This window comes from Silene latifolia, chromosome Y, assembly GCF_048544455.1.
Source record: "Silene latifolia isolate original U9 population chromosome Y, ASM4854445v1, whole genome shotgun sequence".
NCBI classification, from domain to species: domain Eukaryota; kingdom Viridiplantae; phylum Streptophyta; class Magnoliopsida; order Caryophyllales; family Caryophyllaceae; genus Silene; species Silene latifolia.
Window position 1 is genome coordinate 226,434,229 of NC_133538.1, and position 26,373 is coordinate 226,460,601.

The window sequence follows — 26,373 nt, forward strand, 5'->3', positions numbered from 1 at the left end:
TTCTGCTGGGCCTCAGCCCTTGGAAGTTGACCCGCTCTCTCGCCATCCGCCTACTCCTCCTGCCAGCCCTTGTGCCTCAGCTAGCGGAGGCACTATTGCTCACTTCCCAGAAGGTTTCGGGAATGTGGACAAGGTACCATACTGGCCGGATATCGACCAGCTGCTCTTCCCTCCTCTAAAGGAGACGTTCTCAGAGTTCTCCCCAAAGGAGATGGCTGAGAATGACGTGAACAACGCCTTTATGGTGAATGCTCTTCATCTTCTACCTGTTTGTTTGTCTTCCTTTTTATTTAGATTCTACCCTTTAACTTCCTTGCTGACTTCTGATTTTTCCCCGCCCTGCACCCTTCAACAGACTCTATAATAGGAAGATGATCAACATAGTGCAGACCATCAGTCGTGCCACCAACGCCAAAAACCAGGAACTGAAGAGGACAATTACCGATTTGGCGCAGCAGCGGTCTAAGCTGAAGGAACGTGTGGTGGAGTTGAAGGCTGAGCTTACTGTCACCAAGAAGAAGCTGAAGGAAGGGGCTGATCAGTTGGCCCGCACTCAAGAGGTGTGCGGCAGTTTTTCTTACTCCCTCAAGCGCTCTGACGAGAACATCAACGAGCTGATCTCCCTGGCCACCAATGTTGTTGCCTATGCTACCTGGTGGGGAAAAATCAGCGGGATGCGTGCTGCTCTTGAGGAGGCTCCCACCCAGCAAGCTGTAGAGGATGAGGAAAAACAACTGGAGATTCTCTACCCCTCCCAACCTGATCTGAGTGCGCTGATGCCTGAAGTTGGGGAGGTTAATTCTCCTGCACTGGCTGAGCAGGCTGCTGGTGGAGACGCTGGAATGCCCCAGGAAGCTGCTGACGGAGCTCAGGAAGCTATGGCAGCTGAGGGTGTGCAAGCTGGTGCGGTACCTGAATAGAGGGTCAGCAGGCAGAGGAGGTGCCAGAAGTGGAGGTCATTAATGTGACCGATAATTAAGTTGTTTTTTTTTATCAATGAACGTTTTGGCAGTCTGGCCCAGAGGTGGAAGACTTGTAAGTTTTAAACTTTTTCTGGCTGTTCCGCCAAGGTGGCGGTTTAAACTCAGGGGCCGTATTTTGGCCATATTTTGTAATATCCTTGCCGCAGTTTTGGAAAGGTTTGATTTATATCTTGTGCTTGTTTCTTAGATTTCCTTAGTTTAGGAAGTTGCCCTGTCAGCCCGTTGGCTGATTTAGGCGAGTCTTGTCATCCCGAAAAGGTCGACGTTACGACTCGACTAGTACCGTTTTACTGATGGCCGATTTAGGCATATGCTTGCAATGTAAGGAGGAGTGGTCGTGTCAACCCGAGAGGTCGATTTAGACCATCTTGTCGGCAAGAGGCCGATCCGGACTAAGCTAGCTGACGTGTCAGCCTGATGGCTGATTTAGGTGTATGCCGCAATTTTGGATTACTTAACCTTGTTCATGACGTAAGGTGTGTTCATCACGTTTAAAGCCAACAGGGGGGTAATTTAGGCAAGTTTATCGTCATTCTAGGACCAATGGGACGCTGCAGGATTCTGGTAGCGTAGATATCCCTACGTTCCATGTTCGTGCATGCATGCTGGGGCCCTGATTAATTGCGATTAGTGCGAGCTACATCCAGGGGGTGGTATCAGGGGTAGCTGGGTAAGCGTGTTTATCTCACAACCAGGCTCCTTTCGTATGTTCCACAAATCCGCCGGTGAGGGTGCTTCTTGTGGAGAAAATAGGTTAGGCATGTTGGAGTGCCATGTGCCTTGTCAACCCACGTTGGCAGTTGACAGTCCTACTAGATATCCTTTCAACGTACCATAGACACTAGGATTCAGAGTAATGTACCTAGAGAAGCCTGAAAATAGGAAAATCTACTAAAATGATGTGAAGTACCTGTCGCCATCTCATGGGGTACCAGAGCAATTGTGGTCCCAGGACGCTGCTAGACCACACCAACTAATAGTAGTTTAAAATCTTAAAATAGCTAGAGACACTAGAAATAAGAGTGAAATTGGCAGTATGCCTACTACCGAATTTTTATTTTAATTTTGAAAACGATTTGGCTTTTCATAGTACATTATCCTGAAGGCTAAAATATACTTATTATTAAAAGTAATATCTCTTCAGGTGAAGTATGTTCCATGGGCGTTGTATGATTTAACCGTCCATAGTCATTAGTCTGTATGCACCATGGCCAACAACTCCTTCTACCTGGTATGGTCCTTCCCATTTTTAGGCGAATTTTCCTGCTTTACGATTCTTGGTGTTTTGAAACACCTCTCGGAGGACCAGGTCTCCTACCTCCAGGAGCCTGACTTTCACATTTTTGTTGTAACTCCTGGCCACTGACTGCTTGTAGCCAGCCAGACGTATTTTTGCGCCTGCTCACAGCTCGTCTACTGTGTCAAGGCTTCTGACCATCTCTGCATTGTTCAGTTCTCCTGTCATACTTCCATACCTGTGGGTGGGAACTAGAACTTATGATGGGATGATCGCCTGCGCGCAAACACCAGGTGAAAGGTGTTTGACCTGTTGCTACCTTTGGCGTCGTTAAATCGACCATAATACTAGTGGCAATTCATCCGCCCACTTTCCTCCTAACTCATGTAACCTCCTTCTCGGTTGTCCATGATGATTTTGTTCTTTGGACTCGGCTTGCCCGTTGGACTTTGGAGTCCTGGGTGCCGACTTTTTTAGGGTGATGTTCCACCTAGCACAAGATCCTCGGTATCGTTGGAGATGAATTGTGAGCCATTGTCACATATGATTTCGATGGGATACTAAACTCGCAAATGATGTTTCGTTTTATAAACGAAATGACTTATTGTCTTTTACTACAGGAATGCTTCGCCTCTATCCACTTGGAAAAGAAATCTGTCATTGCAAGCATCCATGTTCTGTTTCTTGTGGCTCTTGGCAGAGGTCCTACTATGTCCATGCCCCATGCCATGAATGGCCAGGGAGAAATGATAGGGTGCAAGGGTTCTGATGGCTGATGGATCATTGGTCTTTGAGCGCCGGGCAGCATCACATTTGCGTACGTACTCTACTGCATCTGCCTTTATTGTAGGCCAGTAGTATCCTTGCCTGAGGGCTTTATTTGCCAGACTCCTGCCCCTGCATGATTTCCACATTCGCCACTATGGAGAGCATGTAACACAATTTGCGCTTCTTCCTTGTCCAGGCACCGTAGGTAGGGGCCTGCCAGTGATTTCCTGAATAATGTATTGTCAATAAGTATGAATCTGGAGGCCTTCACTCTAAAAGCCCTTACTTCCTTCTTGTCATCTGGTAGCTTGCTATGACGCAGCCAGTCTAGGTAGGGCATGCGCCAATCCCAATCATCTTCCTGTTCGTCCGCTTGGTCGGGTAGCTGACCGGCTGGCTTAGAGCCCTCACCTGCTTTTGTAACTGCCTGGACTCCTTCTCCGTTCTGTGGATCCTCCAGTTCACCTTTATCTATTTCATCTGCTTTTTGGATGGAAGGTTCTAGCATGTGTGCTATTGGAATGCTGGAAAGTTCTGTCGGTTTAAATGTTGCCCCCAGAGTTGCTAAGTCATCTGCTTCCACATTCTGATCTCTGGGGATCTGCTTAAGCTTGCAAGTCCCGAATTTCTATTTTAACTCCTTCGCTATTTTTAAGTATGCAATCATCTTCGAATCTCTGGCTATAAACTCATCATTCACGTGATTGACAATCAGCGGAGAGTCACTGGATATGCGCAGGTGCCTGACTCCTAACTCCAGAGCTAGCTTCATTCCTAGTATCAAGGCCTCGTACTCTGTTTCATTGTTAGTTGCTTTGAATTCACATCTTACTGCTTGTGCTATTAGGTCTCCTTGTGGGGACCGCAGGATTAACCCTACACCTGCCCCCCTTTGATTGGAGGCTCCGTTAATATGCATCTGCCAGACCTCTGCCTCCTTGCTTCCCCCTAGGGTGAGGATTTCCTCATCTGCCAGATTTTGGATGGCTGGGCTGAAGTCTGACACAAAGTCGACCAGTGCTTGTGATTTGATTGTTGTTCTGGGGTCATACTGGATATCATACCCACTTAGGTGTACATACCATTTTGACATTCTGCCTGACAGTTCAGGCTTCCTCATGATAGATTTCAGCGGGTAGTTGGTTACGACATGTATAGTGTGAGACTCGAAATAGGGGCGCGCCATGATGCTACTACCAAAGTGTTAATACTAACTTTTCAAAAGATGTGTACTGGTCTCTGCCGTGAAAGACTTGTTTATTTAGTACACAAAGCTTCTCCCTTTTCCCGCTCTCGACTGCCGAGCAGGCGCTCACCGCCACCTCTCGTGACGGCCGGGTATAGGAATAGTGGTTCTCCTTGTTCAGCTTCGACAAAGGTGGTGGGTTCTTTGAGGGTAGTGTTTCAGCTCTCTGAAGGCTTGCTCGTGATCCGCAGTCCATTCAAACTTCTGACTTTTTCTTAGTATGTCGTAAAACAGCCAGCACTTATCTGAATATCTTGAAATGAACCTGCTTAACGCTGCTACCTTTCCAGCTAGTCATTGAACATCTTTAGGCTTCTCAGGTGACTCTAGTTGTAAGACGGCTTTGATCTGCTTGATGTTGGCCTCTATCTCTCTTTGAGTTACAATATAGCCTAAGAATTTGCCAGAAGATACTCCGAAGGTGCATTTAGATGGATTTAGCTTCATTTTGTATTCCCTCGGAGTGCTGAATGTTTCTGCCAGGTGCCGCATGTGATCTTTGGCTTTTTCTGATTTCACCACCATGTCTTCAATATATACCTCCAAAGTTCTTCCTATCTGCTCTTTGAACATACGGTTAACTAGCCTTTGGTACGTGGAGCCGGCGTTCTTCAGGCCGAATGGCATAACGTTGTAGCAATATATTCCTCTCTCAGACATGAATGTCGTCTTCTCTTGATCTGCAGGATCCATCTTAATCTGATTATATCCACTTCATGCGTCCAGGAATGTCAGCATCTCATGTCCAGCTGTCGCGTCTACCATTGCATCGATATGAGGCAGCGGGAAGGGATCTTTAGAGCATGCCTTGTTGAGGTCGGTGAATTCCACACATACTCTCCACTTCCCATTCTTCTTAGGCACCACCACTATGTTAGACAGCCATTCTGGATATTTTACTTCTCTTATTTTATTTGCTGCCAGTAGACTATCTACCTCTTGGTTGATCACCTTGTTTCTTTCTGCTACAAACTTTCTTCTTCTCTGCTGGATGGGTTTACACTTTGGGTCCATACTGAGCTTATGCGTTATGATGGACGGATCTATTCCTATCATGTCATCGTGTGACCATGCGAAACAATCCATGTTATCCTGTAGGAATTTGATTAGTTGCTGTCTCAAGCTTCCCGTGGATCCTGCTCCAATGAGCACAGTTCTTTCTAGGTGCATCTTGTCCAGGTTGATTTGATCCAGCTCTTCTGCTGGGGGCTCGATGTATTCGTCCTGGACAGGCTGCTTCTATAATTGCTATGCGGGAGGGCTGGCAGTACACTTAAGTTCCTTCTTATAGCAGCCTCTAGCTTCCTCCTGATCTCCTCTTATTGTCTCTACTCCCCATGGTGTGGGGAACTTTATGCATTGGTGATATGTTGAGGGGACTGCTTTCATCTGGTGTAGCCATGGCTTTCCCAGGATGACATTGTAGGTGGAGGGGCCGTCTATAACCAGATACCTGATTTGCTTGTTGACTCCTCCCACATAGGTTGGCATGACTATTTCTCCCAACGAGTTAGCTGTTTCCCCACTGAAGCCTACTAGCGGAATAGTCTTCTTCTGCAAATCCTTCTCGCTGAATCCCATGTTCTCTATGGTCTTTAACATGATCAGGTTGACCGAGCTGCCTGTATCTACCAGGACCTTTCTAACCGTGCAATTGGCCATTGATAAGGTGATAATAAGTGCGTCATGATGTTCTCGTTCGTCGTATGTATCTCCTTCATCAAAGCTGACAGCTGGTAAGTCGCTGTGAGAAATTCTGCAAGAATTTCCTGGCCTATCTCCTTTAGTCTCGGTAGCACGTCTCTTAGCTGCTGAGTATGTCAGCCCGCTTAGGTTTGAGCCGCCTGTTATCACGTTTATGATTTTGGTGCATGTGGGTGGGGTTGTAGGCTTGGTGGAGCCTACCTTATCCTGTTTCTTGCCCCCACGTGGTAATAGGTGGCTCAGCTTTCCTTGTTCATATAGGCACTTGATCTCTCTCCGTAATGTGTAGCAATCTTCAGTGTTGTGCCCAATATCACGGTGGAACTCACACTTCTTTTTGTTATCCTTTCTCCATGCTTGCTCCCCTACTGGTGGGTTGGGCCACCTGACTCCATCTCCCATCTCCCTGAGTGCCTTCAGATTCCTCCGATACCGTAGTGAATCCATATTCTCGCGCAGTAGGGGAGTTGCTGATTTTCCTCGATTCTGTTGACTCCCCTTTCATATGGTCTGTACCTCTCGTCTTTCTTGCTGGTGGTTTGCTTTCTTCCTGATTTCTCCACGGCTGAGGTACTAGAAACACTTGGTGCATTAGGTAAGTTGGCTCTGGCTAGTATGTCTTCTTCCAGTCTGATTGCGGCAGGTGCCTTTTCCTGTACGGCCTCAAAACTATGGCAAGGATGCATAGTTAGCTGCTTGTATAGGTCGAAGTCATGGTGGAGGCCTCTTCTGAAGGCTTCTACTGCTGTCGAAATGTCGCACTCTCGTACTGTTACCTTCTCATTGTTGAACCTAGTATTGTATTCTCCAATGGTCTCTCCTGCCCCCTGGACGATTCTATATAGATCTCCTGCATGCTTCTGCGGCTTCCTACTGCTTGCAAATTGCTGAGTGAATGCATTCACTAATTCAGCAAATGTGAATATCGACCTGTTGGGCAGGCTCACAAACCATCGAAGTGTCGGTCCTGTCAAGGTGGATCCAAATCCTTTGCACATGCAAGCCTCCTTAACTTGCCCTGCGGCTGTTACCGTCATCATCTTCTGCTTATATTGGCTTATATGATCAAAGGGATCAGCTGTGCCGTCGAAGAGAGGCATATTTAGATTTTTGAATCCCTTTGGCATGGTTGTGATGGATATGGTGTCTACGAATGGCGAATCGGCATAGTTGTCTAGTGTTGCTTTCTCGAGTGGGGGTGGCGCCCGGACCCCGCTCGATCTCCTTTAGCTCAATCTTCTGGGCGATTTGTTATCTTTGCTCAATCTGGGCCCGTCTCGTTAGCCGCCACGATTCAATATACTGCCTCCTGATCCGAGCTCTTAAAGGTTCTGACGTGTTCCAGCAGCTAGAGGAGTTGATGTAATGACTATCCCCTGCTGCCAGTTCACTTGTTGGTTCAACTCGGATCCTACTCCAGGTGTCTGATCGATCGTTGCGGGGTTGCTGACAGGGATTCCACCTGCTCATACTTCTACACAGCTGGCTGCAGGCCAGTTATCCGGCGTGAGGTATCCCAGCCCTTGTGGGGTTATCCTTCCATCTGATGGTATTGTAGACAGATCCAATCTTGTTATCAGTTCAGTCGGTATCTGTCGAAGTGGATTCCTGCTACCCGATGCCCCTTGTGTCAGATCTACTAGTGGAGACCTTCCTTCGTCTACCCTGCTCGCTGGGGTGGCAGACTGCTGTTTCAGGATGTCTATCTGCGCCTAGAGCTCTCTGTCCCTCTTCCTTGATTCAGCTTCAGCTTTCTTCTGGTCTTCTCTCATGTTTTCCATGGCTTTCTGGAGATTCTCTACGCTAGTGAGCAAGATTTGTGTGGGACTAGGCGGCGGGGTGACGCCTGAGCTTGACGTTCCTTTATCTGATCTGGCCTGGGTTGCGACATCAGGAGTCCTAGGAGTTAGAGAGGTTTTGGCTGTTAATATTGTTCTCGGAGTATGTCCAGGAGCCTGTGTTGCCACTGTTGATGTTGGATTTTGAGTAGAGGGCGGTGGTGGCGATGGTTGTCTGCTCCCTGACACGGCGTCCGATGCTTGCTTATCCATTGTGTATTTAGAGTATCAACGATTGACGACCACAATGCCCCACGGTGGGCACCAAACTGTTTAGGTATTTTTTACCGAATTGGATGATTCGGGTCAATGTGGTCTTACTCGTTGGATATTCGATTAATTGTTTGTATGTTGATGCGTAAATAAAGAAATAAAGTACGAAATATAAATTGACACGTGAGATTTGGTGACGCGGAAAACCCAATGTGGGAACAACCGCGGGAGGGACGGTACCCTGCCAAATATTGCACTATACTTGAATAGGAGGATGATTACAATTGAGACGTAATGCTAATCTTGTTGGCACGAGGCGTTGTATTAGCAAGATCTGGATGAATGTATACGAGTGTATGTGAATATGTGATGTCTTGATGAGGATGTGTGTATGTATGAAGGTATGATTGTCCTCCTTTGATTGCTCCTTTGGGTATTTATAGGGTAAGAACCCTAGATATGTCTTACCTCGATTATAGAAAGGGAATATAACTTCCATAATAACTCTTTCCATGTTCGGTCATCTCCCTCAATTCTCCCTGATCTCCCTAACTTCTCCCTAAATTCCTCCTGGCTCTTCTTTCCTTAATCCGGATGCCTCCTTCAATAGGCTTCAGTCTTCTCCTGCATGCATACCGGCCCATTCTCTTCTTCGTGCTTTATTCCAACCGTGGACCCCCCTTGTTCTTACTAGATCTTTTATTCACCAAGTGGGCCTTCTCTTATTGTGCTATTTTTAGCCCAAACAATCATCATCTTTCAACTCAGATCTCCCATCCTCCACATGCATGCATTCATCAATTCATACAACATACTACTATATAGATACACAAAGCACACGATAAGCACATAACGATCCCGACACATACCCCATGTGACCGGTTCAAAATTGTAGGGCGAGTTCGCGATTTTAGGACGCCTCCCAAGTCTTTGCATTAACTCCTACAACCTTTACCCTGGGTTCATTTTAATTAACTCCCTATGTTCATTAGATTCATTGGTTTCAGGTTTCAGGATCGTCGTTCTGATACCACTTTGTGACACCCCCATACTCCAAGTGCCTTACCAGGACCACTCAGGTATAAGAATGTCACCATCTCGGTTTCCCGAGACAATGATAATCAAATGACAATAAAGAAACATAATTTAAATAGCCAAAATGTTTAAAGTGATTACAATCCAAAACCAAACTGACAAAAGGTACAATACATGTTCTCAAAATCCAAAGGTCTAAACAACTAAAGTATGACAAATGGAAGACTCTAATCACTCGTGACACATCCCAGCTAGCCCAAATGCTTCTAGTCAAACCGCTCAATAATCGCTCACCATCCCCGAATGGATCACCACGATTTTAAAACAATTAAACGGGTCAAGATTAATTACACAAAACAAGATACAATACAACAATTACCAAACAGCACAATCGTCACATCAAACCCCGGTCTCCATGAACAATCACCACGTAACTGACTACACACTTAAGTGTGTAGCCCTGCCAGAGTACCCATCGCAACAGATACTCCACACCGCCAGTGGGGGGCCGCAGCCGTACCCACCAAATCCCCGCTCATCTCCATCGAGCGATAAACTCACATCCATTAATGTGCACATCCCTTCTGTGGCGGGCTCCACAGAAGGCGAATCATGGGTGTGAAGCCACTCCCGCAAGTGAATCCACTCAGCCAGGGACACGCCCCGAAGAACACAGACAGATAATCAGCAATCACAATACAATCTTAACAACCGTCTAAAGCAATCAAGAATACTAACTACAGCACAATTCACCACACATATCATGTAACTAATACTGAGTAGGAAAAACCCTACCTTAAATGCAATCACAAGCAGCAGACGATCTAACAGCTGTTCTCAAAAACGCTCTTCTACGAATCCCCCTCCTATTCACATAATCATATAATTACTAACAAACACAATTAACCATCAAAACCCCCAATCCCCCAAATTAGGGTTTAAACACAGTTCATTAAAAGCTATAAAATTGGTATGTAGATCTTACCCTCGACGCAAGGATCACAAGGACACAAAGAATGATGAAATCCGACCTCTCAAGCTCCGGGATTTGCCAATAAAACGGATGATGCAAATAACGTAGTCTCAATCTCCTTTTTAAGATTATTAGGTTTGTAAAAGTGTTTAACAAAGATGACGGTATGAATTATATACTAATCCGTGTTATTAACAAAACCCGTCAAAAACAACCCGTAACAGTAACTTACTCGATCGAGTAAGTAACTTACTCGATCGAGTGCCACACATACTCGATCGAGTACCCATCAGACAGACTACTGTTTCGTATAAAAACATACTTACTCGACAGAGTAAGCTCCACTCGATAGAGTACCCATAGACATAGAAAACCGTAGTATTACAGTTTCATAAACAATAATTAATTTTAGTAATAACATCTTTTAATTGCTAAAATAAATCTTATTTAATCAAATTACATAAGATATAAATATTGTTCAATTTTAAGGAATCGATTAACTTGTATCGATATACAATTAATCAACTTATCTATTAAGGGAATTGTCCTATAGGTGTGACCTTAAGGGATCAACTGATCACCACCGTCAAACGACAGTAATGTCAAACTCTAGTTAGCCAATCATTACTGATTAATGTTGATCAGTTGACTATATAAATGAATCATCCCTTACATATTCTTAATTTGAGATTTAAACATGTGATCGCACTATTGTTGAGGACACATACTCCAACAGCCCATAGTCACAATATTTTTCACTATGCCCTAACTGTCCACACTCATAACAAAAAGTAGGCAAGCATTCATATTTGACATCAAAAGAGACAACTTTCCCAGTCTGCATAGTAATCGGTATGGACGCCTTAAGCGAGTTACGGACATCATGTAATATACGGATTCTAATAGCCGTATCCATCTCCGGGTTTGGCCCTAACTCCAAGCCAATATACGTTCCCAGAATACCCCAATCCTCCTAACATTAGCCTCGTTTTGTCTACCCGAAATAGGTAAGTCATACACCCTTGCCTACAATGGTATGTGATAAAGAGGGATGTCCGTGATCTTACCCGATGAATTAGGCTCGCTAAAGCACCATACAAACTTCTCAAAATGCCATGGTTGATTATCAAGCACCTTCTCCTTATCTCGTAAAGTCCCAAAGCGAAACACAAATATCTTCTCCTTTGCATCAACCACATTGCCAATAATCAGTTTCAAAGGGTTTCATAGCTTTATCATCGTTTCAATTGCTGCTTTAACATTAATCGACTTTTGCGCCCAAATTCTGCCAACAAGCATCAATTTCCCCTTCTCAGATTCTTCTTCAGTGCCATCGTCCCAAACAATAGCCTTCAAACCCCTACTATCTTCACTTCCCATGATTTCTTTACCCCTTCTTGACGTAGAAGCTATCGGATCAAACAAAATTTTGTCTCTGCACAAACAAACGACAATAACAGAAGCAAAAGGAGTCGTTCTCACATGAAAACACGTGAGAAAAGCCGCTAGACGGAGGAGAAAACCAAGACCTAACCCTAGACGTAAACAGAAACCTTTGGAGAAAATCCTAGAAAAAAAAGCCTGTGATTAGTATAAATTTTTGGTTATGCATGATTTCACCTTCTTCATGGTCATATAACTCATATTCATTTCAAATACTTTCTAAATTGTAATTTGTATATTTGTATAGCCATTACAAGAGAGTTTAAAAGTAAGGTTTATTTTATATATTTTTTAAAAAATTGCTGATTTATTCTTTCTCCTTTCAAATTATTTTCATACGTTTGTTCAAATTTTTCTCACATAATTTTAACAAATGCATGAAAATATCTTAAAACAAGCAAATATTTTATATACATATTAGTCACCTACATAAATGATCAGTTACATCCGTATAAAATCACTTGGATAATATATTTCATACTCGTAATAAATTTTTAAATATACCCAATACATAGTACGAAATATAATACATCAACCTCAATTACTATTAATATTCACTAATATTTTCACATTGTGAACTAAAATTCAAGCTCCTAGAAAAAGTGGAGAGAGAAACTCTCTCAAATTTCCAGAAACTTGAATGAGACCTAGGAATTTTTTTTCCTTCTTCTCCTTTCCCTAGTATGTCATATATCTTCTTCAACCCCTTTCTTCATAATCATCTTCCCTTTTCTCTATGATTATGTAGATTTTTTTGTCTTTTTTTAGTCTTTTAATTGAATTTTTTTTTCATTTTTCTTTCTTGATTTTCACTTTCTCAAAAACTAGACTTGAATTTACTCTCCATATTAACCTACGAGAGTTCTTTTTAGTCATATGTCTTAGTTAAAGAAAGTTTAAATCAAGAACTAAAGAGTAATTCTTCAAGAATTTATCTTCATTTTGATTGATTGTATCATATCATTGTTGATATTAGAATGTAAGTATATGATAATGTGTTTGGACCTTCCTTTTAGATTTCAATAATTCTATTGAAATCAGTAAGGGATTTGTTTTGAGGTGAATTGTTTTTGAGGTGAATTTGGGGAAAGTGGTATGTGGATGACTTATTGTTGTTGGAACAGTAAGGGAAATTTGATTTTTTTAAAGGATTATAGATCTGTAATTTCTTCATACTCTCCGAGTTTACTTGTTTCCAGTTACTCCGTTCGATTTTAATAAAACTATCTTTTAAGCGTTTTATTATTCTTTAATTCTTTTATGGGCTTTAAAGTGACATTCTTACATTATAAGAGTTTCCTATTGATGCCCTTTTATTTATTCTTGTTACCTGTTAATTTGAAAATCTTCGATTTTTTTATCGTTCTCATTCGTAAAGATGATATAGGTTGATTTTCATCAATCTAGTTTATTTACCTTATTAAAAAAAAAACTCACTCACTATTAATAACAAAACAAAATATCGCTAAAATAGGAAAATCAATTAATAGACTCCAAGTTTTTTGAAACGCTCTAATTAAAATAATAATATTAGTCAAAAACAGAATTTTAATCTTAATCTTAAAAGATAGAATAAAAGATAATATATCAAACATAAACAAAGTAATAAAAAATAATCCTCCGTAAACAATTAAGATCAAACTAAACACTAAAATATAGTTTTATATATAAACTCCACAGCCTATATGACGATGCGATGAGAAGAAATAATGAGCCAACAAGCTACAATCCCTGGGAACAGGCTTCAATGATACCGTCTCACAACCCTTTTTTCAACTCAAGCTCTATGGCCGCACCACATTTTGGTCGATGGCTACTATGTCCAATCAAGAATAACCTTTCTTCTTTGCAAAGAACAGATGATGATGGGCCCACAACACCGATCCACCGACTATGAACCCCTTTGGGAACCCTAATGCGACCAACGGATATGGTCCGGGAATCCCTGTTCAAGCATACAACCCATACACAAGTTTGTTATAGTTGGTACTGATCTGATTTTTTTGTTATAAGCACAAGGAGAAGACGATGATCAATGGGTATTCAACCGATTTTTTGTTCTGGTGATGGGAGCGCAGAAAATAATTTGTGTACTATATATTTAGTGTATTATATAGCAAGCACATGAAAAAATATACAATAATTATAGGGGAGGCCATTTGAATTTATTTGGCCATTCTTTGTGAAAAGCGACTGAATAATGATATACTATAACTATTCATGGAGCCGCTGATATGGTGTACGTTTGGGTGAGTAATACATGTTTTCTTATGTGATATTCGATTTCCACTATACATTGGGGTGAGTAATACATGTTTTCTTACGTGCTTTCTGTTTTCTATTTCGTATTTTTCTTTTAGGATTTACATGGTATTTATTAGTTCATTCAATTGTTAGGATTTACAGGAAGCATGCGATAATAATGAAGTAGCATGAAGAGAGGAGAGAAGACATAATATTGAAGAGTCAATGATTGTATAAGTTCTTCACTAATTGTAGGGTGAAGTTTGACATATAGGAATCCTTATCATATTATAATTCACATATTCTCATTTATAACGGGTATATCCGTCACAAACTTGCAACAGGTCAACTACTACTCATGTGTTTAGTTAAGACAAAACATCGTCACAATTGAATTCACATATTTTCATTTATAACGGGTATATCCGACACAAACTTGCAACAGGTCAACTACTAATCATGTGTTTAGTTAAGACAAAATATCGTCACAATTGAGACTTGCTGATTATAATTAGGGCACATACTGACAAACACGATCATACATATCTAAGATGACAATAAAGATTTCATAATATGTCAATGAAGACCGTATAATACGGAGCAGTATATAACACAACCGTACAAAAGATTAATTGAAATTAGAGAGACTAACTTAAATTAATTCACAACATCGACTACACTTATTTTCAAAGTCGTTAGTTACTTTACGATAGCAAATTTACCGTTCTCACATTCAAGAACTTACATATTCTACCACTTCAGTTAAAAATAAAACATAATTTAGAAACCGTGCAACGCACGAGCACAAAATTTAGTTGTTTATATTGACAAGATTTTACAAAGTGAAAAGTTGTCACTAGATTCTTGATACTCTATACCAGAACCCAAGTACCATATCAAACCTAATCTATCAGCATTTCTTATTAGACGGAATCTATTTGATCCGTATTTTATTTAAAACGAATATATCCATGTTAAATACTTCCTCCATTCAACTCCACTCTATCACTTTGCTTTTTCACGTTCGTCAACGCGTATTTTACGCGGTAAATATCGTTAGCTACGTATTTGCAAAAATTATAAAAGTTAGATATTTTTAATGTACTCGTAAAGACGAATCAAACAAGATCCACATGAATATATTTTCACTTATGTATTGAGAGAAAATCGAGATTAAATGAATACTTCTTAATAGGGTCGAAAATGGAAATAGGTAGAGTGGAGTTGAAGGGAGGAAGTATAAACTTTAGTGCTTGTTTGGTTACCCCTTAAAATTCATGGGAGTTTAAAAATCTCATAAATTAGAAAAGAGAGACTTGTTACAATGGAATTCAATTGCCTAGCTCTCTCTAGGTAATTGCAAACTCCTGTGTAGGTAACCAAATAGGTTTGCTAAAATCACATAAATTTCATGTGGGAACTTAATTTCCATGATTTCGATATTCCTACAGAGTTAGATTCCAACGGACAACCAAACGAGCATTGAAGAATATTTAATACTCGTGCTAATAAACCAAACTAACACAAACAAGGGAACAACCGTCAGTAGATAGAAGAGCGAAAAACAATGGAGAGCAAAGCCGCCACTCTGCTTAGTCAAACTTTTCTATCTCCTCCCCTAAACGACGTCGTTTATAACGCTCCTCTCTTCTTCTCCTCCTCCAAACGCCTTCGTCATCCTCTTTCTCTCAAGGTTTCTTGTTTTTCAGTACCTTTTTTTTGTGTTATTTTGATGAAAATTACTGTTTCTGATGGATATTTTTATGTATTTGATTTGCAGCTTCAGAAGCATTTATCAATCTCAAATGTTAATGTTCCTACCACTTTGTCGGCGAAATGTGGCGCTACATTGTCCGATACTATTAGGTTTGTTATTTGATTTGATTTGATTTCTCGCAGTGACTGTTTGGCAGTAATTTTTGTGTAAGACCTATTATTGTGTGAGATGGTTCTTTTATCAATTCTTATAATTAAAAAATAAAATTAATAAAATTAAAAGACAAAAGCCCACATCATTAAGCAGTTAACAAGTTTACCATAAACCCTTCATCCCATTTACCAAAAAAACAAAAAATCATCCTTCCCTCCCAAACCTAGATCTTCCATACTTGAAAAAAATCATGCACAAAGTTTAATTTTTTCATCCCATCTACGTATTAACTTTGTAATCTTAAATTTGTGTTTTGATTAATTATCTTCTAACTTATCAGGTAAGTGTATTGATTGAATTGAATTTTTATATTTTATCTTTGATTATTCATTATTAGATTTGTGATTTTGGGGTTGAGTTTCATCTTATGGCAGTATCATATTCACTTTTAATTTAGTGAATATGATAATTTACTTTGATGAATATGTGTTATATAGTATCATATTTATCATATGTCATTATTATATTCACTTCGACTTCAGTGAATATGATAATGTAATTCAATGAACATGTATTATGTAATGTCATATTCACCATATGACATTGTTCAATTCATTTTGAGGTCAGTGAATATGATAGTGTAATTTGATGGATATGAGAGATTTAATGTTATATTCACTCAATGACTATTATATTCATTTTGAGTTTAGTGATATGGTGGTATAATTTGATGATTATGAACTATAAACTTGATAGATTTGAGTACGATTAGATGAAAACTATAAATTTGATGAATTTTATATAATTTTAAACTTGATAAGTCAAGTAATTTGGAAAAGAAAAATAAAGTAAAATGAAACATGTAGTGGGTAATGGGTAGTTATTTATTTACTGGGTAGTTAACTTTTTTCTATAATTTTTTTTTTTTTTGGTTAATAATTTTTTTTTTATTGTTACAATAACTTCTGTGGGAATATCCTTCTCCCTACTCCTGGCTGCAGGATATAATTTACCTTCTTTTATACTCTCTCCGTTCCGGTCAATTGTTGTCCTTTTGTGTTGGCACAAAGACCAAGGAAAGAGTAAGGGGCTAATTACTAAATGACAAGTGAAACAAAATGAGTCTGTTCATCTAGTTCATTCTTAAAATAAAGGATGACAACTCACTAAGACACCCAATATAAAAAAGACAACAAATGATCGGGACAGAGGTAGTATATAAAATCACTCATTTATTTATAGTAATAAACACGAGTGTTTAAATAAACAAGTGTTTGACCAATAAAATAACTTAGTCTATATTTTGTTATTGGTTTCTTCATCGTATTGTACTCCGTAGTAATTTGTGAGAATTTGAAATGAATTGTTTTTTTTTTGTTTTAAGCGAATTTATGTGATTTAGTCATTGTTTTTTTTTTTGAAAGAACCCAACGAGGGTTTAATGCATTAAATCGATGTCGATCAAAGCAAAGTTAACAATGTTCTGGGGAAGATCCTCGCAGTCATTGTTTATTAAATGTCATTTGAGAAAAAATGAGGACTGATTTAGGTAGAAATCATATTGTGTTGCCAGGTGTGTTCAACTTGTGTAATGTCGGTATTTAGGGGATGGCCTTGAGATTGTGTGGTGAATATGAAGCGAGGATGGCAATGGATCACTTTTGGCTACTGAATGTATGAATTTGTGTACCTAATTGGCACACAGTGGTGATTTGTGTGTTGTTTTTTTTTTTTTTTTTTTTTTTTTTTTTTTTTTGGGTATACTCCTAAGTTTACCTTGACTTTCCATTACATTTTCGTTCTTCCTTTTTGTTTTTCATCTTCCCTTTTTTTATTCGCATTTTGAGGTGTGCGTTCACCCATGGACGGTTCGAAAAGATGATTCATGTCAGCGGACCCCAAATCATTTTGGGATTAAGGCTCTGATGTTGTTGTTGTTGTTTGGGTATACTCCGTAGTTTTTATGCGACAAAGATATGCCCCAAAGATTAAAGGGAAAATTTTATCGCACGGCAATTAGGCCTGCTTTACTGTACGGTTCCGCGTGTTGGGCCGTGAAACATTGTCACATTCAAAAGATGAGTGTGGCAGAGTTGCGTATGTTGAGGTGGATGTGCGGACATACAAGGAAAGATCGATTAAGGAATGAGGTGATTAGGGAAAAGGTAAAAGTGGCGCCAATAGAGGACAAGATGATGGAAAACCGACTAAGATGGTTTGGCCATGTGAGAAGGAGGCCTATGGATGCACCAGTTAGGAGGCTGGAGAACAGAAAAGGTCCCTAGAGGTGAAGACCAAGACAGACATGGTTGAGAGTGATAGAGCACGATATGAGATTTTTGGGGCTTGAGGAGAGTATGGGGACGGAGAGGGCACAATGGAGGGAAATGATACATGTGGATTTTTAGTTTTTGATGTTTTTATGACATATTTAGTGTTTTTTTAATTTAAAAAAATTAAATTATTTGTTTTTCTCTCCTTTATTACACTTTTTTTACCAACCACTTTCTTATATATTTTACTTGGTTTACTTTTAAGGCATTCCGGATCCTTAATTCTATTTCGGTTTTCAAAATCGTTCTAATATTTTTTCTCGATTTAAGCTTTAAGTTTTTATAAAAAGAAATCCGGAATTCGATTTTAAAACCTGTAAGTTTAACTTGACTTTGCATTACATTTTCGCTCTCCCTTTGTTTTTCATTTTCCCTTTTCTATTCGCATTTTGAGATGTGCGTTCACCCATGGAAGGTTCTAAAGGATGATTCATGTCAGCCGACCCCAAATCATTTTGGGATTAACGCTCTGATGTTGTTGTTGTTGTTGTTGTTGTATACTCCGTAGTTTTTTTATTTCTCTTTTGACATGGTCGAGGAAATAATGCTAAAATGTAGGTTATACTATAAATGAGCGATTTTAAGCGGTACTCTTGGTTTTGGAAATCGTTTGGCCATAGGCACAAGACAAAGTGAGGCATTAGCAAAACTCCTCAGGATGTATTTCTAGGTGTGCCTTATAGACAAGGTGCAAGTAACTAGGAGGATTACTCCACAAGTTCCGTATCGTTTTGTTCTTAACTTCTATTTTCCCCCTTCCGCATGCTTCATTATTCATACTTTTTACTTCTTTGTATAGTTGTATGGTAACCCGGCCTTGCATGGTTCAGTATTTGTTTTGTAGTTCTGGAACAACTTTCTTCCTGTATGGACGATTGGATTCAAAGATCGACCGACCAAACCCCAATGACAGTATGACATAACCATGTATTAACCTTCTTTAAAGTCCAAAAAAAAAGACATAATGCAGACATTTAATATGCAAGTATGTTTGCAAATAACACTGCATCTTGTGGGTATGAGACGCTTGCCTTCACACATCGACTCACTGCCACGGGCCCTCACCAAGTCATGCGCCTCGTGCCTTGAGGAAGATCAAAATGGGCATATTGGTGGCCTTTTGTTTTTCCATATCTATCAAACTAGTAATTTACTCTAACAGCTATCTTGAGCTATGTGACTGTGTTAAAGGCCTGTTTTTCATTATATGAAGAATGGGATACCTATATCATTCAGAATTCATCGCTTTTGGGCCTAGGCAAAAAAAAAATGAAAGGAAAAGATTTTTTTTTCTTTTTCCCGTAGCTGATTAGACCAGACTATAGAATGTTCGACGGTATTGAGAAAGAGCAATCTCTCTTTCTGCCCTTGGCAAACATTGCAATCGTTTTGCTACGTCTTTTCAGAAGCAATTTTATGACTTCTAGAATAAGTCTGTTTTAATCTAGTTTTCATATTTGCGTTTTGTTTTGGCTTTTACATGGTCCTGAGCTTATTAAGGGTGTGTTCAGTCTGAGCAAGTTTTAAGTGCTTGTTCCATTTCGAAAGTTAGGACTGCATTGAATATTCCATATAGCTAACTTCTTCCTTGATGGACTTATATTAGAGCAGTGAAGTTGCCATTTGGTTTAGAGAAGGTACTTTGGGTGTAGAAAAAGTTCCAATAGGAAACTTGGCGAAATTAGAATCTTCGAGTTCAGTTGGACAGCAGTTTAAATGAAATTTATCGATAACCTGTTAGTATAGGTTACTCGGACTCGGTTACAAGTGTTTTGCTCATTTTTTTGTAGGTAAAAAATTACAATAGACCTTACTTTACAACAACAACAACATTACCCCAGTGCCTCAATGGCTCCCGCAAATTGCGGGGTAGGGGGGGGGGGGGGGGGTCGGATGTACGCAGCCTTACCCTTGTGTTAGCAGCACAAAGAGGCTGTTTCCGAATGACCCAAGATGAAAATTGCGTCGAGAACTGCATTGAAGGACCGCTACTTCACAAAAAAAAGATGCGCAACCACTTTAGTGAGCCATTTTGATTTATTCCATTATAATCCATAACCAAAGAATAATGAGTCTTTGGCCATTACCAAATATATACTGGAAAAACAATCGACCTTACTTTAAATAAAAAAAATTACTCCAGACTACTCTTTTTCTCTTATTGCCGGATGCTATATATAAAGGTCATCTTAAGCAGTTATCGTTCTTCTCTTGCGTGGCACTAATATTTATCACCGTTTGCAGTGAGACATCCACATTAGCCGACATTGACTGGGACAACCTCGGTTTTGGACTCTTGCCTACTGATTATATGTATGTAATGAAGTGTGCTCGGGGTGAAAATTTCCAAAAAGGCGAACTAAGACGATACGGGAACATTGAAATGAGTCCCGCTGCCGGAGTCTTGAATTATGGACAGGTGCAGTCTCCTATTCTTTCATCCCATCCTACTGTCTCGCTTACCCTGGTCGATGGCCTTGCATATATGTGCTGATGCAATATGCATCTTCCCTAATTATCTGTACCTGTAGTTTTTCCTTTCTTTCATCAAATGTACTATATCGTTCCCAAATGTCTTTAGTGGAGCTCTTACGTAGCTCAAATTAAGGAATGGAGTTCTAATGCTTGCAGCCTACCCATGGATTTGAGAAAACCCTTTTTATCACAAAAAATATGGTTTCAACTTTCAAGTCAAATCCTGTTTCGGATGATAATTGAGCGAAAGATACTAATGACATATGCTAACATTTTTTTTTTTCTTGAATTGTTGTATGCCATCTTTTAGGGTGTGTTTGTATAGCAAAAGTGGAGGGAAAGGGAGGGGAGGGAGAAGGGGGGAAGAGAAAGGGAGGGAAGGGAAGGGAAGGGAAGGGGAGGGGAAAGGGGATGTTGGTGTTTGGATACAATTTCCTTCCAAATATTGCCTATTGGGGAGAGATTTTGATTTGCCTTGGAGGAGGGAAAAGGGATCCCTCCCAATCTCTCCCCCTCCATTTCTCTCCACCCTTATTTCCTATCCAAACAAGGGATTTTAAGTCTCCTACTCTCCCTCCCTTTCCTTTCCCTCCAAATCCATCAATCTAAACATACCCTTACTGTCACGAAGGTTGTTAGTGGTGTCACTACTCACTTCTGTACAGCTATTTGCAAAAGATTGAATTCTTATCTGATGTACTATCTTCAAATTTATTCATAAATACTAGGAAGAGGGTTTTAGGTTTATAACCAGCTTTTATGGTCAACCTCTGTGACCTGTTGGGGTTTTCTTGTTATATAATCAATTCAATTCTTGTTTCAGGGGTTATTTGAAGGCTTAAAAGCGTATAGAACACAAAATGGTAATATTGTGCTTTTTCGTCCAGAGGAGAATGCCTTAAGGATGAGAAATGGTGCAGAGAGGATGTGCATGTCTGCTCCAACTGTTGATCAATTTCTGGAGGCTGTTAAGGAGGCAGTGTTGGCAAATGAGCGCTGGGTATATAACAATTTATCTTTCTTGGCTGCAAACATCCGAGTTTAAATTTTTTTCCCCTCTGTTTGCTGTGAAATAGTTACTAAATTGACTACGCTTTGTGCTGTAGATTCCACCTGTGGGTAAAGGCTCTTTATATATTAGGCCGGTGCTTATGGGGAGCGGTTCTGTTCTTGGAATTGCACCAGCTCCGGAGTACACCTTTATAATTTACACATCACCTGTTGGTAATTACTTTAAGGTCAGAAAACAGTCGTCCTCTTTGTATACGTTCCTTTTCTATTCAACTGTGAATCTGTTGTCACATATTAAGATCTTATAACAGGAAGGTCTTGCGCCCATAAATTTGGTGATTGAAACTGATTTTCATCGTGCTAGTCCTGGTGGAACTGGAGGAGTCAAGACTATCGGAAACTATGCAGCGGTATAGCACTCTTAGATCTTTTTGATGTGTCATTACATATACTCTTGTGTGCACTATTTTCAGATGATTTGTTTTTCTTTTAGTCTCTTAAGCAATAAAATGTTGTTTCACTTGCGCACATTGCTTATAGTTGAGTCATTTTGTTTTCTTGCCAAGGAAAGGCTGAGTATCCAATAATCAATTATTTGGTTAGATTGTTCTCCACAATTGAATTTCTATAAATAAAATGCTGAGGAATATTTTTGAAAATGCAGGCCTGATGGTATACTTACCTATTTATATAAAAGCTATTGGTTAAGAGTCATGGGTAAAACTTGACCAAGTTGAAGTGTATTTGCTGAATTCATAAGACGACGCTGGAAACCACCTCTAGAGTGATCAGTAGTTAATGCTGTTAACTTTGCTTGGTGATGCGTCTTTACTAAGATACTCTCTGGTGTTCGTTGTTCTTTTGTATAACTTATCATTCTTCTCTTGTAGGTTCTTAAGGCTCATTCTGCTGCTAAAGCCAACGGCTATTCTGATGTACTATACCTGGACTGTCTACAAAAGAAATATCTGGAAGAGGTTTCCTCTTGTAATGTCTTTGTTGTTAAGGTGTGTTCCTCTCTTCCCTCTCTCTTGGCATTTAAATATGTAGACAGAGTTCATCTGTTCCTTTATACTTTGTTTTGTATAGCTTATTATTTAATTGATCATTCTTTGGCAGCTCGCTGACCATGTTATAATAGTTAGATTGTACTATCATGGAGCATCCTGGTTGTCATTTTTTTCTTCTAAATCTGCAAATCACAATTCTAATGTTCATCTGGTTATATAATCTTGCAGGGTAACAAGATTTCTACTCCTGCCATAAAAGGAACCATTCTGCCTGGTATAACGAGGAAAAGTATAATTGATATTTCTCGTAGTCTAGGATTTGAGGTATTCTGTAATCTCTCAGGCTCTTTCTCATCAAGTGTTTATTATATACACAATTGCTTACTTCAAGCCTCTAAACCGTGTGAACTGCCTAGTCAGTTTTCCCTTCATGGCAATCAAGTGTATTAAGATCATTGTTCACAAGTGAGCAACCGTTTTGTTTAATTCTGAATCTACGTGAGGACTGAGGACTTCCGTTTGTGGTTGATTATATACCCTGTTGAGCTGTTGCTGACTTCCATTGCACAAAAATGTGGTATCACTTTCATTTGCCATGGCGATTAGGTTGTCGCAGTATCGGGATGTCAAGGATGTAACATGAAAGGTTTTGGCCTGTGCAGCCAGAACTTTTTGAAACATTTTCCAAATGTCTTAGTTATTGACGTCTTATTGAAATTTGAGTTGATGTTCCATGTTAACGATAGTTCATTTCCTTTCCTTTCCTCAAATTCACACCATTGTTTTTTTTTTGGGTGGAATGTAAGAATATATTAATAGCCAAACATTGAACCAATTACATCATACACCATTCTAAATTCCCCACTTTATCAATTTTCATTTGGAAAGTAACAGGTAGTATTGACTAGTCACGCATAGCACTATAGAACATATAGTAACCCAACATTTGTATACCATGTTGGCTTAGATATATTACATCTCGCGTCGTGTTGAGTATTGACTGGGATAAGTTTACACTGACAAAACTAGTAATTAGCCAATCATATGTGGTAGTGGTGACATCTAAAGGACTAGTGTATCAGAACATGGAAGAATGGAACTCATCAATCCATTTCTGTCTTCCCATTCCTCATGAAGTTGACTTAAAAGCAAACAACTATAAAAGGTGTTTATTCGGTTCAATTTTTCTGTGACTGTCTTATTGAATTATGAGTATACGTTGCATCATAGATTTTGCAAGCTTTTGTAATTTGGTTTATTCTTGGTTTTGCTGAATAGGTTGTAGAGGAGCCTGTGTCAGTGGATGAGCTTCTTGATGCTGATGAAGTATTTTGTACTGGCACTGCCGTTGTTGTGTCGCCTGTTGGAAGTATCACATACAAGGATGAAAGGTAACCTTCATATTGTTTTGCTTTTATTAACATGAAAACGATTTTACTTGTGTATTCCTAGCCTGTTTGGAGCCAAAGACTCATTACTCTTTGGTTCCGGATTATGATGGAATAAAGCAAAATGGCTCACTAAAGTGACTGCGCTTCTTTATATTGTGAAGTACCAGTCATTCGATTTAGTTTTCGATGGAATTTTCATCTTGGGTCATTCAGAAACACTCTTTGTGCAAGGGTAAGACCGTAAGACTGCGTACTTCCGACCCCCTTACCTCGCAATTTGCGGGAGCTATTGAGGCACTGCGGTAAATGGGTAATGTTGTTGCTGTATTCCTAGCCTGTTTGGAAACCAGTGTTTGAAATTTGAATCTCAAATCTGAATTTGACCCAAAAATCATGTTTGGCAATCAACTGGATTTTGGATTTTGGCAAAATACTCAGAATTTGATAGAAATTTGGAGAAGCCTAAAATATATGGCACCCTATGACCTTTCATTTTGAAATTCAACCTCTCACCCTTACCTTCTCGATCCTCACTCAGTCTCATACTTTTAACTTTTCTCTTCAATGATGAGTTAATTAAAGGTTGCAAGTGTCATGCTACAATATAATTAGGTGAGATCAATTTCCAATTTTGGTTCAAATATTAGTGTTATGCAAATCAATTTATTAGTGTCTTACCGCATTTGAAATCCAAATTTTGGGATTGAAATACTTACATTTGCCAAACAATGAATTTGCATTTGGGGTTCATTATTTCTGTTTCCCAATTTCAGATCTGGGCTTTTAAATGAAATTCAGGTTTCCGAACACCCCCAAACTGATTTAGACAACATGAGTTCAAATTATCAATTAAAACATGCCTAACATTCACTTGATTGAAGTTCTACTTGATGCAACTACTGAAGGACATTAATTTGCAGTAGATTTTAACCACGAAGCCATGCGCACACGGAACTAGTTCAAGTAGCTATTTCTGTGGAGCAAGATATGGCCCATTTTAAGTGCATTCGGAAGTTTTTTTTGGCAACTATCCGTATTTTTTTGATAATATTGGAACTTTTGAGATTTAACCTGTTTTCGGTGCTTGTAGTCAACTGTAAATGTGCGATGTTGTGAATTACAGGTACAGTTTTGGAGATGGAAAGGTCGGGGCTGTAGCGCAGCAGCTGTACAGTGCACTTACCAGTCTACAAATGGGTCTTTCTGAAGATAAAATGGGCTGGATAGTCAAACTTAAGTGATTCGTGCTTTCATAATTTTCCTCTTCTGATGTTCTTTACACAATCCAGAGAATGTTAAATGTTGCTACTGTTTACAATTCCTTCTATATTATCGGAGTTTTTGTCTCGATTCTTGCGCATATGAAAAATGTTGAGGACAATACTCACTAATCCACTATAGTTGATAACACTATATTATACCCGTTTTTAGCCCATATTTTATCCCTTATTTAGTCAGAATTAATAGCTTAAGTTAGTATAATTAGCTGGTTTTGGAATAAAGTTGTACTCCCTCCAATCCAATCCAAACTATCCACTCACTTTTTAAAGTCAATCTTGTTAAATTTTGACATCGATTATATTTAATCAAATTTTTAAAATTTATACGTAAAATTGACATATTTATGTTTCTTATAAAAGAAGTTTCGGAAAATTATAATTTTGACACAAAAAATAATATATAAATGAAGAAAAACGTGGTCAAAGTGTTATCTCGTAGACCGTGAAAAGTCAAATGGGTAGTTTGGATTGTGGGGGGGTATATTAGTTATTTACTACTCCCTCCATTATACTATATATGACGTTTAACAAAAGAACACACTTATTAAGAAAATTCTTTACTCACTATAATAACATTAATTAAGGTGTATTTATGGGCTTTGAAAATAGAAAATGTACTCCTCCCAAGCAAATTAACCAATCACGTTAAATCTTTCAAGTTAATAGCAAATTAATGGAAAACAAATAGCATGCATTCTGCATTTAATACATTAATTAAGTAGTGTTTATTGCTTTGGAAAGTGTAAAACGTCATCTAAAAAAAAAATTCTATCAAGTGCTAAAACGTCTTATATTGAATAATGGAGGGAGTACCTCATATTCACTATGATGTTCCACATTAGTTTTTGAGGAGTTTTTAAGATAAATGAGATTTGTGGTAGAAAATGGAGGAAATGGAAAGTAGGAGAAAATGTGGAGTCACAAGTCTTAAGAATCACAAATTATGGACTAATAAAAAAAGTGGAAGATCTTAGTGAATTTATCATTTTAGGAAATGTGCAAGATGTTAGAGAGTAGGAGGGAGTAAGTGATTTAGTGTTAAATTATATTATTTGTCCGAATTTTGCTATTGTTCCGGTCTTTTTGTCATATAGGTACCAGGTCAAGTGAGATCGAGTGAAACAAGCGGGTCAAATGGGTGAAAATGGATTTATTACACCAAGGAAGTAAAGTTTGACCATTGATTTTTGCCAAAATAAACAAACCTCCTGGTTCCTTCGTTTTGCTACAACACCAACAATTTCAATTAATTATGCCATAGTATCAAACTATAAACCAAGCTCCTCTGATGACCATTGTCAACCATGAAAAATCTTACT

General features: G+C 39.2%; 1 protein-coding gene across 1 annotated transcript; it reads left to right on the forward strand.

Annotated features, from left to right (window-relative positions):
* Window positions 1-15,166: 15,166 nt before the first annotated feature.
* LOC141633569 (branched-chain amino acid aminotransferase 2, chloroplastic-like) lies at window positions 15,167-25,124 on the forward strand. Its single transcript, XM_074446017.1, has 10 exons — window positions 15,167-15,377; window positions 15,465-15,550; window positions 20,132-20,306; window positions 21,186-21,362; window positions 21,469-21,600; window positions 21,685-21,783; window positions 22,264-22,380; window positions 22,612-22,707; window positions 23,662-23,774; window positions 24,898-25,124. The coding sequence occupies exons 1-10, from the start codon at window positions 15,252-15,254 to the stop codon at window positions 25,013-25,015; spliced, it is 1,239 nt and encodes a 412-aa protein (XP_074302118.1). The 5' UTR covers window positions 15,167-15,251; the 3' UTR covers window positions 25,016-25,124.
* Window positions 25,125-26,373: the final 1,249 nt, after the last annotated feature.